This window comes from Antennarius striatus, chromosome 6 (assembly GCF_040054535.1).
Source record: "Antennarius striatus isolate MH-2024 chromosome 6, ASM4005453v1, whole genome shotgun sequence".
Lineage (NCBI taxonomy): Eukaryota > Metazoa > Chordata > Actinopteri > Lophiiformes > Antennariidae > Antennarius > Antennarius striatus.
In genome coordinates, this window is record NC_090781.1 from 1,829,410 (window position 1) to 1,842,712 (window position 13,303).

The 13,303-nt window shown below is 44.5% G+C and overlaps 1 protein-coding gene across 1 annotated transcript in view; it reads right to left on the reverse strand.

Moving 5' to 3' along the window:
- LOC137596708 (seizure protein 6-like) overlaps positions 1 to 13,303 on the reverse strand; it is a 108,817-nt gene that overhangs the window by 35,283 nt on the left and 60,231 nt on the right. The window contains exon 4 of the mRNA XM_068317420.1: positions 10,155 to 10,344. Within this exon, the coding sequence (XP_068173521.1) occupies positions 10,155 to 10,344 (190 nt within the window). The remainder of the gene's footprint in view (positions 1 to 10,154; positions 10,345 to 13,303) is intronic.

The following is a 13,303-nucleotide window of genomic DNA, read 5'->3' on the forward strand; positions in this document are numbered from 1 at the left end:
TGTGTGTGTGTGTGTGTGTGTGTGTGTGTGTGTGTGTGTGTGTGTGTGTGTTGTTGTGGTCAGACCATGTTGCCATTTCTCTGTCAATTAGCCCAACATGCTACGGAGCACTGGACCTCCAACCCGGAGCTAAATCACCAGCAGCGCTCTGGGGGCCGTGTCCCCTGATGACCAGCTGCTCCACGGGCCAATGGGAGCACAGACCAGGCCCCTAATGACCCGGACCATGAGGAACCCCATGAGGCGGGGCGCCAGCAGATGGTTCTGAATTATGGACCTCACAGTTCTCTAAATCAGCGGACAATGACACCTGAAGTGCGGTGCGTCGGGTCTACTCCAGTTTGGTTTTCTTTATGTCTCTGCAGAAAATCCCACTTCACAGAGACAGGAGGTTGGAAACGGACGCAGGGATTAAGATACTTTTTGGGCGATCTCAGGATAATCTGTCTTGACTTTAATCCAGAACACTGGAGCGGTTGTGGGGGGTTAATTTAGGGGTAACGGCGGGTAACCCGTCACCTGACCGCGGGACAGCCGGCACATGAACAGGTGACTGATGGGTAAAATCAGGTGCTTTTAATTATGTTTCGTGAGCAGTCTCCAATCAGCAGACAGCCTCCATGCTGTTACACACAGACGCAGCGGCTTAACTTTATTAATAGTTTAAACCTCACAAAATGCCATCAAGGTCTCATAAAAAATAATGTTCTGTTTTTCTCCACGCCCAAACGGGTTCACACACACACACACACACACACACACACACACACACACACACACACACACACACACACACACACACACACACACACACACACACACACACACACACACACACACCTGAGGTATGAACGAGGCTCTGCTGGAGGTGGAGGAAACGTCTACGTGAGTCTCCAAATGGAAGAAAATAATTAGTTCTGGTGGGAGGATCACAATGTGCACGCAGAGTCGGGTGATGTTGGAGCCGATAGTGCAGACGCTAGTGTTTGGGTGAAGTCACCACTATATGTGAACGATACAGCCTGCGAATAGAAACAGATGACTGTATCTGTGTGGACCTATTTGTTGGTCAAAGGAGCGATGTCTTTTGCTACCTGAAGATAGCGGCGTGCCAACAACACCTCATTTACATGCTAACAGATGCAGAGCAGCTCTTTGTACACAATGTGGATGCTGGGCGTGAAAATGACTCCAGTGATGAAACCTCACAATACAATCCACTGTTATTATCCCACCTCAGAGGAACCAAATCCTCTTTTCCCCACAGACTGGTTTAACGTCAGACCGTCCTTTAAGGTGTGGTGGAAAAATACTACAAAATAAAACGATACGACCAGCAGGAACACTATTTTATTTTAATAAAATAATAAAGCTTAATCCAGTTTGTATAAACTTTATTAGCAGCGTTCTCGTAACTTCACACCAGTGTTTGTTTCTTGTTAGTTTCGGACACGTTACAGTTCTTTAATGTTGTGTTACTGTTACGGGTTATATTTGACCATGTCCCAGAAAACACAGATTGTAGTGATTGCCATTAAATACAAATATTTCTCAAATGTCATGTCAGGCTAATGATGTCTTCATGGGAACAGGAGGATGATGAAGGAAGTTAATGTTCAATAAAAATCCCTTCCCAGAGACAAACTGATTTGTTTGAACACGACTGTGATATATATTATATATATACAGAATATATACGTTCATCAGAGCCTTTTTATAAAATCACATCTTTAACATTATTCAAACGCCGTTGAGACTGGTGATCGTAGGTGTTTTAACGAAGAACACGACTGCGTGTGAATTAAGAAACTCCAAAATGTAGTGACTACAGAATGGAATAAATACATCTGCTGGCTCAGTTGCCATGGAGATGGATGAACGATTGTACGTTTGCCCCCGTGTTGAAACGAGTACTTGTCCAGGGTGGACTGTCCAGCGTCAGCGGGGGATAGGTTCCAGCCCCCGGCGAGCCGACATAAGATCAGTGTTGCAGGACACGGATGGATGGACTGAACCAACAGAGACCTCCAGTTTGGTACCATTTAAATGTCATGAATGAACTTCCCTGATTTTCATTGAAAGCCATCCTAAGTATGTCCTGAAACTGTAGGACTGTGTCTCCATGACAACACAACTTCATCCATTGATGATGACCAAGGACAAAGATGCCCCCACTACTGGAAAAACTCAGTTTGTGCTGATGTGGATCGACCATAACCTCCATCACAACAGAATGGTCAAAAAATCAGTTCAAATGTGATAAAACGTGTTTTAAAAAGTCCACTGAGGATCTGGATTGAATGATGTGAACCTTCAGGGTTCGTCCATCCTCTATAATACCTGTCATATACAGGCAGACCACCCTATATTACCCCAGTGGGGCAGGAAACTGTGAATGTGCTTTATTTGAAAGTTCTGTGCAATTTAATCCCAAATAGTCAGGATGTTTCTGACTCTCCTGCTCGTGTGTTAGTGTGGTATTAAATAAATAGCGTAGCTCATTCACTTCTCATCTTTTACCCACATTTGAGGCAGCGGTAACTCATGAACACGAGCCACAAACACATCTCAAGTCTTCTGGCCTCGACTGCAGAGAGAAAGTAAAGTCTGGCTCCTGCTCTGGGCTAAGTTGTTCAAGTTGGTCTCACCGCTCAGGTCAAATCCTGGGAGTCGACTTTCAGCTGGTGTGAAATTCAGACGGTCCAGTTCCCACATCCCATTCAGAACAGAATGTTATCGAAGTGGAACTATATAAACCCAACAAGCATACGACTACGATCCAATCCCATCTGGATCTGTACACCCTGTCGCTAAACCCTTTGTCTCCTGGTCCGTACTGATGCTCGGTGTCTGTAGTTACAGTATATCTGTTCGTGTTCAAATTGATCACAACATAAACAAGTAAACATACTTGTGAAGTCTCTTCCAGCCTGGACGCGGTCCACGTTTCCAGGCCCAGACTTCTAAATGAAGCTGTACATCTTCACTTTACTCTCTCGCTTCCTGACAGCCCGGCAGACGTTCTTTATTTATAGTGCCATGAAATTCCCTTTTGCTAACAGAGACAAATGGACTATTAGCAGTCCTGCATTTTACATGGCCTGATGAAAAATAGATACATCTCCTGATGTGCCTGGACATCAGTAAAGAACCTGACAGGGTACTCATTCATGTCTTCCTCATCAGAGCTCATTGGAAATAATTGGGCGTGACAGGCTTGGATGGGGCCGGACACTGTGGGTGGGAAATATCCTTCAGGAGTGAAATTCAATTTCACACAAGCGTAAACTTTGCCTTGAGGGACGGGGCTGGGCGATGAAATGAGTCTGTATGGAAGAACGGTGTCCTAGACAGTTAACTCTGGAAAAGCTGCCTATGGCTGAAACATTAGGGCTCATCCAGCGGTCGTGGCTGTGAGGAGCGACTCCGTTCAGAGCAGCTGACATGTTTTATGTTCTCTGTCCTTCTGTTCTCTACGCCTGCTTCCTGTATGGGCACGTGAAAGGGGGGTTGATCCCATCCTACATGTTGAAGTTTCTTAGGTAGGATTCTGAAAGGGGGGTTGATCCCATCCTACACGAAGTTTCCTTAGATAGGATTCTGAAGGGGGGGGTTAGTCCCCATCCTACACGTTGAAGTTTCCTTTTGTAGGTTCCTGGGGGGGGGGGGGGATCCCCATCCTACATGTTGACGTTTCCTTAGGTAGGATTCTGAAGGGGGGTTTGATCCCCATCCTACATGATGAAGTTTCCTTAGGTAGGATGCTATAAGGGTTTGATCCCCATCCTACATGTTGAAGGTTTGGTTCCTTAGGTAGGATGCTATAGGGGTTTGATCCCCATCCTGCCTGTTGAAGTTTCCTTAGGTAGGATTCTGAAGTGCGGGGTTGAGCCCCTTCTACACATTGAGGTTTGCTTAGGTAGGATTCTGAAGGGGGGTTGATCCCCATCCTACATGTTGAAGTTTCCTTTTGTAGGATCCTGAAGGGGGGGTTGATCCCCATCCTACATGTTGAAGTTTCCTTAGGTAGGATGCTATAGGGGTTTGATCCCCATCCTACATGTTGAAGCTTCCGTAGGTAGGATGCTATAGGGGGTTTGATCCCCATCCTACATGTTGAAGCTTCCGTAGGTAGGATGCTATAGGGGTTTGATCCCCTCCTACATGTTGAAGCTTCCGTAGGTAGGATGCTATAGGGGTTTGATCCCCATCCCACATGTTGAAGCTTCCGTAGGTAGGATGCTATAGGGGTTTGATCCCCATCCTACATGTTGAAGCTTCCGTAGGTAGGATGCTATAGGGGTCTGATCCCCTCCTACATGTCGGTGGTGGTGGTTATGTTGTAAATCATTACATCTTATCCAGGTAGACATATTATTGTATACAGTGTAATGAACTGGGGGCCGTGTGACTCACTAGAACAGGTGGAGCAGAGGAAAGAACACGGAGGTGTTTGTTCAAAGCTCGTTGTTATGTTAGCGGTGCTACAGAAATAAACTTGGTGATTATATGGTGATATGAATGCGTAATGCAGGGGGATCGTTTCCTCCAGCCCAACACGGTGTCATTTGTGAGTGAAGAGTTCAAGCAGGTCTTTTCCACATAGAAACTGAATGACAAAAAATTTCCTGTTATTCATGCAAACATAAAAGTTATTTGAAGGAAGAGAAAAATCACATAATGAAGGAAAAATCCTGTAATTTCACCTTCCTAATAACCACATTTGATACGTGTCCATTTCAAATGAACTGCATGTCAGTGGTTTGTAATTATGCTGGAAACGGGGAGGGCAGCTACACCTGCATGGTGCTCCATATTCACACCTGGCATAAAAGAATGAAATGAAGTGACTGTACACATCAGGTGAAGCGTGCATCACTGTGTCATAACAGCTGCCATATGCTATTCTAATGAAGGCTTTCTGTGGCTTAGAAAAGAACGCTATCAGTATATTTATTTATTTTCGGACATGTTAATATAACAGACTCCACTTCTTCATTTACAACATCAACAACAACATCAGAAAAATAAAGGGCTGACGGGTAGACGCCATTAGGCTTTTGAAATTCCTGTCCCCCAGAATCATCAAACACCTCTCATTACAACATGTTGTCAACCAACTCAACATTAAACCAGTATTTTCAACCAGTTCCTACAGTAAATTTTGACAGATGTTCATACTCTTATCCAATTCCAGATATTAGCCTTTGTCCCCAATGTAACCTAGAGTATAACCATGTTTACATTCTTCCTAGCAACAAAAGGGTTTGTTAACATCATAGTCAAACAAGAAGTTGGCCTTGCCAGTGTTCTCCACAAGAATATAATGATCATATTAACCTCTTTCCGCAGACAGTGTTCATCCAACAATGAACCAGTTTGTTACAAACACTTTAACAGTTACACATGCTGTTATATTATCAACAGACATCAACATGCTCTTTAAAGTCGCAGAAATCCACGTTTTTTTTTGTTCATTAATCCAAGTTTCTGACATTGATGATGTCGAATGGTTTTTCAACTGTTCTACGGAATCCTTGACATGTCCAAAATTGGTGTAGAGCTCCCACTATTGGAGTGATTCTGTTGTACGATCTTTGTAATAACAACTCTTGTCCAACTTTATTACTTTTATTTCACCAACTCTTCTTCACTCCTGATCACCATTGTCTTCATCTGCTCTGGAGATGAAGATCCTGCAGTCGTTGGTCCAGGTGTTGGTCCAGGTGTTGGTCCAGGTGTTGGTCCAGGTGTTGGTCCAGGTGTTGGTCCAGGTGTTGGTCCAGGTGTTGGTCCAGGTGTTGTCGATCAGTCCATTCTTTCTCCTACCTCCAGATGGTGATGGGTAACATGTCTCAATCTGGTCTGATCTATAGTTCTCTCCAGATCCCTCAGTCAGGAACTCACTTGTTGCTCCAGAGTCTCGATGTCAGCGTTGTGCTGAGTCTTATCTCCTCTGGCCACAGCATGTGTGTATTTCCTCGGCTTGATTTTTCCAGTGACGATCACATCATTCATACGAACGCTTTGTTCCAAATCATCCATTCTTCGTTATCCCTGTTCTAAGACGATTTGTCGGTCTTTTTCATCCATTTCTTTCTGCATTTTCTTCATTGCATCCTTCATTTCTTCCAAGGCATCTAGTACCGGTTTTAGCTTTTCTTCCAACTTTTTATCAGAGTCACTCTTGGAGCTGAAAGTTGCACACCAACTTTCAGCTCCAACCTCTTGGTCCAGTTTGCAGACGACACGACTGTGGTGGGTCTCATCAACAACAACGATGAGACAGCCTACAGGAATGAGGTGGGCCTCCTGGCTATGTGGTGCAAGGACAACCATCTCCATCTGAATGTGGAGAAGACAAAGGAGATTGTTGTGGACTCCAGGAGAACACGCATCCAGGATGCTCCACTAACCATCGATGGTGCTGCAGTGGAAAGGGTCAGCAGCACCAAGTTCCTGGGTGTGTATATCTCTGAGGACCTGTCCTGGGACCGCAACAACACCTCTACTTCCTCCGCAAACTGAGGAGAGCGAGAGCCCCACCCCCCATCATGCTGACTTTCTACAGAGGCCCCATGGAGAGCATCCTGACCAACTGCATCACCCTGTGGTACGGCGCCTGAACCGTTTCCTGCAGACCCTGCAGCGCATCATGAGAGCAGCTGAAGAGATCACTGGTGTCTCTCTCCCTTCCCTCACAGACATTTATAACACCCCCCTCACCCGCAAAGCCATCAGCATTGCAGGTGACCCCCCCCCCCCCCACAGCCTTTTCAGCCTGCTGCCATGAGGTAGGAGACTGCAGAGTCTGGGCCAGAACCAGCAGGATCAAGGACAGTTTCTGTCACCAGGCGGTCAGGAAGCTCAACTCCCTCCCTGCTCTGCCCCCTGACACAACCCTGAACTCTACTCTTACCCTGCCCTGCCCCCCCCAGCACCTGACTACCTATCTCTCCCTCCCCCCGTCAACTCAGGGACTGTGCACACGTCACTTCCCCGGTGAGATTAGAGAGTATAGAGAAGTTAACCATCCCTTGTGTTTCGTCTTACACTTTGTGCTGTACTACCTGTGTTGTTCCCTGTTGTACTGCCTGTTTTGTACTGCCTGTTGTACTGCCTGTTGTACTGTCTGTGTTGTCCTGCCTGTGTTGTACTGCCTGTTTTGTACTGCCTGTTGTACTGCCTGTTGTACTGTCTACCGTGGGTCAGAGAGGACTGCAATTTCATCTCTGCTGTATGTCGTGCATAGATGGTACATTTGACAATAAAGCTGACTTTGACACTCTTTAACTCTTCCATAGAGAGACCATCTGGTCTGGAGTATCCTTTTCACTCCCATCCTCCTCTGATTTTCCTCTTCCTCTCGTCATCTTACAGAGAATCAGTGCGAGTCAGTAAGAGTTAGAGGGATAGCGACACCAGGAGACAGAAGACAGACGTCTGGTCCTGTTGGGAGCAGGAAGTGGAAAATGTCTTGTCTAGGAACACATTTTAGGTTAGGTTTAGTTTAGTTTAAGTTTAGATTTAGTTTAGGTTTAGTTTAGTTTCAGTTTAGGTTTAGTTTAATTTCAGTTTAGGTTTACTTTAATTTTATTTTAGGTTTAGCTTTACAAGTTTTTTGAAGAAATTTCCCAGCACTGTGCTTGATGCAATTTTAAACTCAAACAACTGACCGACCGACCAATCGACCGACCAATCGACCGACCAAACCACCGACCAATCGACCGACCAATCGACCGACCAAACCACCGACCAAACCACCGACCAAACCACCGACTGACTAACCAATGAAAATTGTTTTGTGCAAACACGAGGGACATTTGATTTGACCTGAATTGTGCAAATGCTGTGAACATTCATGTGATTTAATTAATGTATTTTTTCTACAGTGGCTTCCTTCAGTGCAGTCAGTTCAATACTGACTGTTATCAAAGTCAGAACTTCATGAGGAGACGGACACATGAAAGATGATGACTAAATAAATGTAAACTTTATACTAAAGCCAAATGATTCTGAAGGTGGTTGTTATTTCCTTGTTATCCCATTCAGCCTCAGTACAGAAACCTCCTCATATAAAGTATGGGGGGGGGGGTGGAATCCCAGCCTGGTGCTCCATCCGTGTCAGCACTGACACACGGATGTGAGCGTGTTCTGGCGTGTTCCATCATAAACGCAGTCACACATCCATTGTGCTGCTTGTCATTCTCCCCCCACCGCCGTCTGCCGCCCCCCCCGCTCCTTCCTTTCTCCGCTGGCGAACAATCGGAGGCGCCAGCGGCTCCACGTGATGAATCGTATCTCGGACAACACCTGCTCTTCCTCGCCGCTCACGCCGTCGCCATCCAGAAACATTCCACCTATTGATCAACTTCTTCCTGTTTCAGAGAAACCACCAGCGAAGGGGGGGAGGGGAGGACAAATCAAGGCGCAGCAACACCAAGTGGTTTTCACGGGGATTGGGGCCCCCCCACCATCTCCTGGGGTTCTGAAAGCAACACATTTAGAAAAGTCCACAAGAACCTGAACTCAGGAGGAACGACGGCTTCAGGAGACGTTTGGAGGAGACTGCTTGTGTTCCCCGGTGAAACTCCTCCAGGCCCCCCCCCAACTCAAACATTAAGCACCAGACAGTTTATTAGTTAAGAATACAATTTTAAGCTGAATTTCCTGGCTGACGGCACCAACACTTCCTGTTTGGTGATAAAACACCAACCCGTCACTGAAAACCTGCCAGGAATCGCACACAGGTAGGCTTTGCACGCCTGATTTCACATGAGATTACATCTAGTTTGCTGCTATGGCAACAGCCGTGCAGACAGATGCGCTGGCTGGCAGTGCCTCCAAGAAGCCTGGGTAGACTTCCCAGAATGCCGTTGGACTGTTCAACCGGATGGAGGTGGAGGGAGGAGCTCGTCTCAGCGAAGCGAGATGTTGAAACGGGACGGCCTGGAAAATCAGGACAGTCTCCAACGCGACTGGTCTGTGTGGGACAGGAGCCCATCACCACCTGCACACCCCCCGGTTGTTTCCTTTTAAACTGATTGACAAAGGATGTCACCACGGAAATAGTTTTAAGTAGACCTCCTAACGTTCATTCTTCAAAAAATATTTTTGTTCTACAAATAATTTCATTTATAGGAACACAGAAACAAAGCAGATAAACATCAAATGAAAATGTGAGTGACCACGTTCCATCTGCTGTCATTTTAAAATGTTCATGAAGGAGGAACAAATACTGATAAAACACTAAAGCCACGATAACGGGACTGTAAGGCACTGAAGACACGTTGGACTATTATGGAGTAGAGACAATATCCCTTCATTCAAACGTAATCATAATAAATCCACTCCTGTTATTTCCTTCTTTTCAAGGGATCTGTCAACGGCAGGAAAAACACAGAAAATTATCAACCCTACCTTCAACTCAATCACAGGAAGCTCCCCTATAGGTAAGGCTCTGGAATTACAGTCGGTCAGTCGGTACTGGGCAGTTGGTGCAGGTCTTTGGGTCCAACTTTGATTATCTCTGTTTTCATTCTGATCTGGTTCTGAACGATGTTTTGTTCTAAAGGAGCGGATGTCCTCCACATCTATCCATGAGTCAGTCTCGACGCTTGTCAAGCTGGCAGAATCGACAAAAGCAAACGTCTTTGTCGAGTGTTTATGCTCAGAGTAAAAGAACCAGTGACGAGACAGAAGAACCTACGACCTCAGAGAAACAGAAAGCTGATAAATACCAGTTCTCATGCTGGTCGTATAATTTTATTTCATTGTAATTATTATGTAATTACAGTAATCTTACAACACCTTGTATTAATACCGACACACTAACGGGCAGACGGGCAGTGTGTTACTGAAGTCATCGATTTCTCTGTGTTTGACGCCAGTCTACCTCCCGGTCAGGGAAGGGAAATAATTGCTTCTGTATCCTGAAGAGTTGACATTTTAATGTGATTATTTTGGTCAGTCCAGTCTATGAAGGATGAGTAAGATGATAAATACTGGTGTGTCCTTGTGGGTATGCTTCTTTTTCATCATTTGATCCAATCATAAGGAGCATTAGGGTTTCACCCAGGAGGCCAACTGGGCTTCCGTGTCTCTTCATCATGCAGACTTGGTGGTTTAAACTACCCCCGAACACTTCCACCTACCTCGGTACCTCAGAAGGACCGCCCCGGTGCGAGACGTCTGGCTGTGGAGGCGAATGGAGATCTGATTGCTGTGACTCCTCACAACCAACCCCCTCATGAGGATGGACTCGTTGGCCAGCACGGTGTTCTCCCCACAGCCCACGTCTTCAAACGCCACCTGGTCTCCCTCCGAGAGATTCACCTTCATCACCTGAGGAAACAGAGCAGGAATCAAACCATCAGAAGACCAGAGACCCAGGTCTTCTGCCTGGAAGCAGGAGACCGACTCTGTTGTACTGATACCAAGGGCAACGGTCACTAGGCAATGTTGGGTGTGAGCTCGTTCTAGCCACCCATCGTTTAGCATAAGATTTACTTCGCTGGAAAAAATTTGGTTTACTATGCTTGATATGAATTTTTCCCTGAAATCTCAGCACACCTCAGCACATCGTAGAACATCAGTCCTGGATGTACTAAGTCCGGATCTAAGTCAGGATTTGTGAAGTCAGGATCTGACTCAGTCCGGAGGACTGATTGTTTTTCTTTTTTTTAAATGCTGTCATGTGGACGCAAATTTTTTTCAATGCAGAGTAAGAAACCTTGCGTTTTCAAAAAGATCCGGCTTCTTTCCCCCAGAAAACTCAGGTTTCAGGTGTTTTCAGCTTCTCAGACTCCAAACACCACAAGTATAGACAACAGTATTGTGAACAGAAGCGATGTAAATGAAAGATGGCCGTCGCCCCGGTGAAGAAGTGTATGTCTGATGAATATTGATGTAAATGAATATTTAAGGTGTTTCAACAAACTCATGCAAACTGCTGTGTTTTTGCCCACATTATTGTCATGAAACAGAAATAATTGACTTCACACTCACGTTTACGAGCTGTTGGACCAACACAACACTGAGCTGTAAATTTTTTGTTCCTTCTTGTGAATTCAGCCTTAAATTCAACACATGAAAGTGTTTTCTGTCTCCTTCTCTTGTAAAACGTGTCAGTTTGTGTTAGCACCAGTGAAGCAGCCTGTCTAGTGTGTGTCCTACCTGCCAACATTTAACAGAACAAACTGTCTCAACAGATTTCACCATTTATGACAAATTAACAAAAAAATACCAGCAGTTTATTGGTGGCAAATGTGTCATATTATATGATACCGTAAAAAAAAATTACTATTTTGTTGTTGTCATGGAACTTTTCAGTGAGCGAGGTCGTTTGTTCAGCTCAGCATTTATGTTAGCATGACTTATAGTGCTCCCTATGCAGTCTGCTGTGTGTTATCTGCTGTTAAAAAGCCTCCAGATGCTTTTTGTGTCCCACGGTCATTAGCATCGTGTGTCTGCATCTCCACCCCCGTGTGAGCCCCCTCTGACACCCGTCAGGACTGCCTGCATGACGCACATCAGCATGACCTTCATTCATGCATGTAGGCATAGTAATGCATAAGTTACTTATTAATTATACGTTAATTATAGGTTACTTATACGTTAATTATGTAGGTTACTTATGGGTTAATTATAGGTTACTTGTAGCTTATTTATAGGTTATTTACAAGTTACTTATCGCTTAATTATGGGTTACTTATCACTTATAGGTTAATTATAGCTTACTTATACCTTGTAGGTTACTTATAGGTTACTTATAGGTAACTTATCACTCACTTATATGTTAATTATATGTTACTTATCGCTTATTTATAGGTTTCTTATAGCTGACTTATATGTTGATTAAGCTATAAGTACAGCTTACTTATCATTTACTTATTGCTTACTTATAGGTTACTTATAGATTAATTATAGCTTACTTACATCTCACTTATAGGCTACTTAAAGGTTCATTATAAGTTACTTATAGCTTGTGGGTTAATTACAGGTTACTTATAGGTAACTTATCACTTATTTTTATGTTAATTATGTTACTTATCGCTTACTCATAACTTACTTAAATGTTAAGTAAGCTATAAGTATAGCTTACTTATCATTTACTTATTGCCTACTTATAGGTCACTTACAGGCTATTTATTGGTTACTTATAGGTTAATTATAGCTTACTTATATCTTACCTGTAGGTTATTCGTAGGTCTGTTTTTTGGAGATGGTTTTATGGGGAAAGATTTCTGGGATTTTCTGTTTTGCAAACTTAGGATCTCGTTTCTTTTTGTGTGACACATTTTCAACGCTAATTGGCTCAGTAACAAGTAAGAAATGTCCGATCTGTAATCAACTCTGTATGTGCAGATTTTCTTTTTTCATGTAGCTTTTGGGCGCATTTCACTTTAAACTGACAGGACAGCTGGAGAGGAGATGCAGGAGGATAGTGGGTGGAAGTCGACCAGCGACCTGAGGTGGAGCTGAACCCGTGGATCATGAATGGATGATTCAGAACACGGAACACAGCATCAATCGTCTACAGCCATGTAATGAAACAGAGCCCCCCACCCCTGTTTGTTACAGGCCTGCATTTGTAAGTCACACACATACTAATGCATATTTGTAACCATGGTCATTCAAATCAAACTTTCAGCCAGTCTTAATGCATAAGAGCAGCAGCTCCTGGATTATTCTGATTAATTTCAAACGCGGTTCAAGCCCAGAGTGGCAACAATTATTGTTTCCACGCCTCGCCTCATTCATCATCCCGGGAGACGGCGCCGCAGAAGGAGTTGTCCAATTTCAGCTCTGCTAGAAGAACGCTCCACAACACACAAGTGTCATCCTGCATGGATTCATTTCACATCTGAAGCTATTTGCACTCACAATTTATAATGAAGGGTTTTAACTTGCACTGTTCAAGGGCCGGTTTGCAACAGCTCTTTGACAAATATTAACATCTGCTTGTACACTTATATTTGACTCAACTATTCATGACTGTGTGAACAGGCACTATGCAGACCGGAGTCATCTGTACATGTCGACTGGTTGCTACCAAAGACCGCTAAGACGGAGCCGAGATGCATGCAGACCTACAGGCAGCCTGGTGCTCTACAGCAAGATCAGGTTTCTGTCTGAAATGAAGACCTCCAGCCAAACCCAGATCTAAAGATAGGGTTGGACCTGATGTGCCTCTGGAGCGTTGAACTCCATCCTGGTGGAGATTAGTTGCTCAGAGCTGAGCATCAAGACCGACAGCCTGGCAGGGGAGACGCATCAAACTCAGAACGGAGTCGAGTGGGCT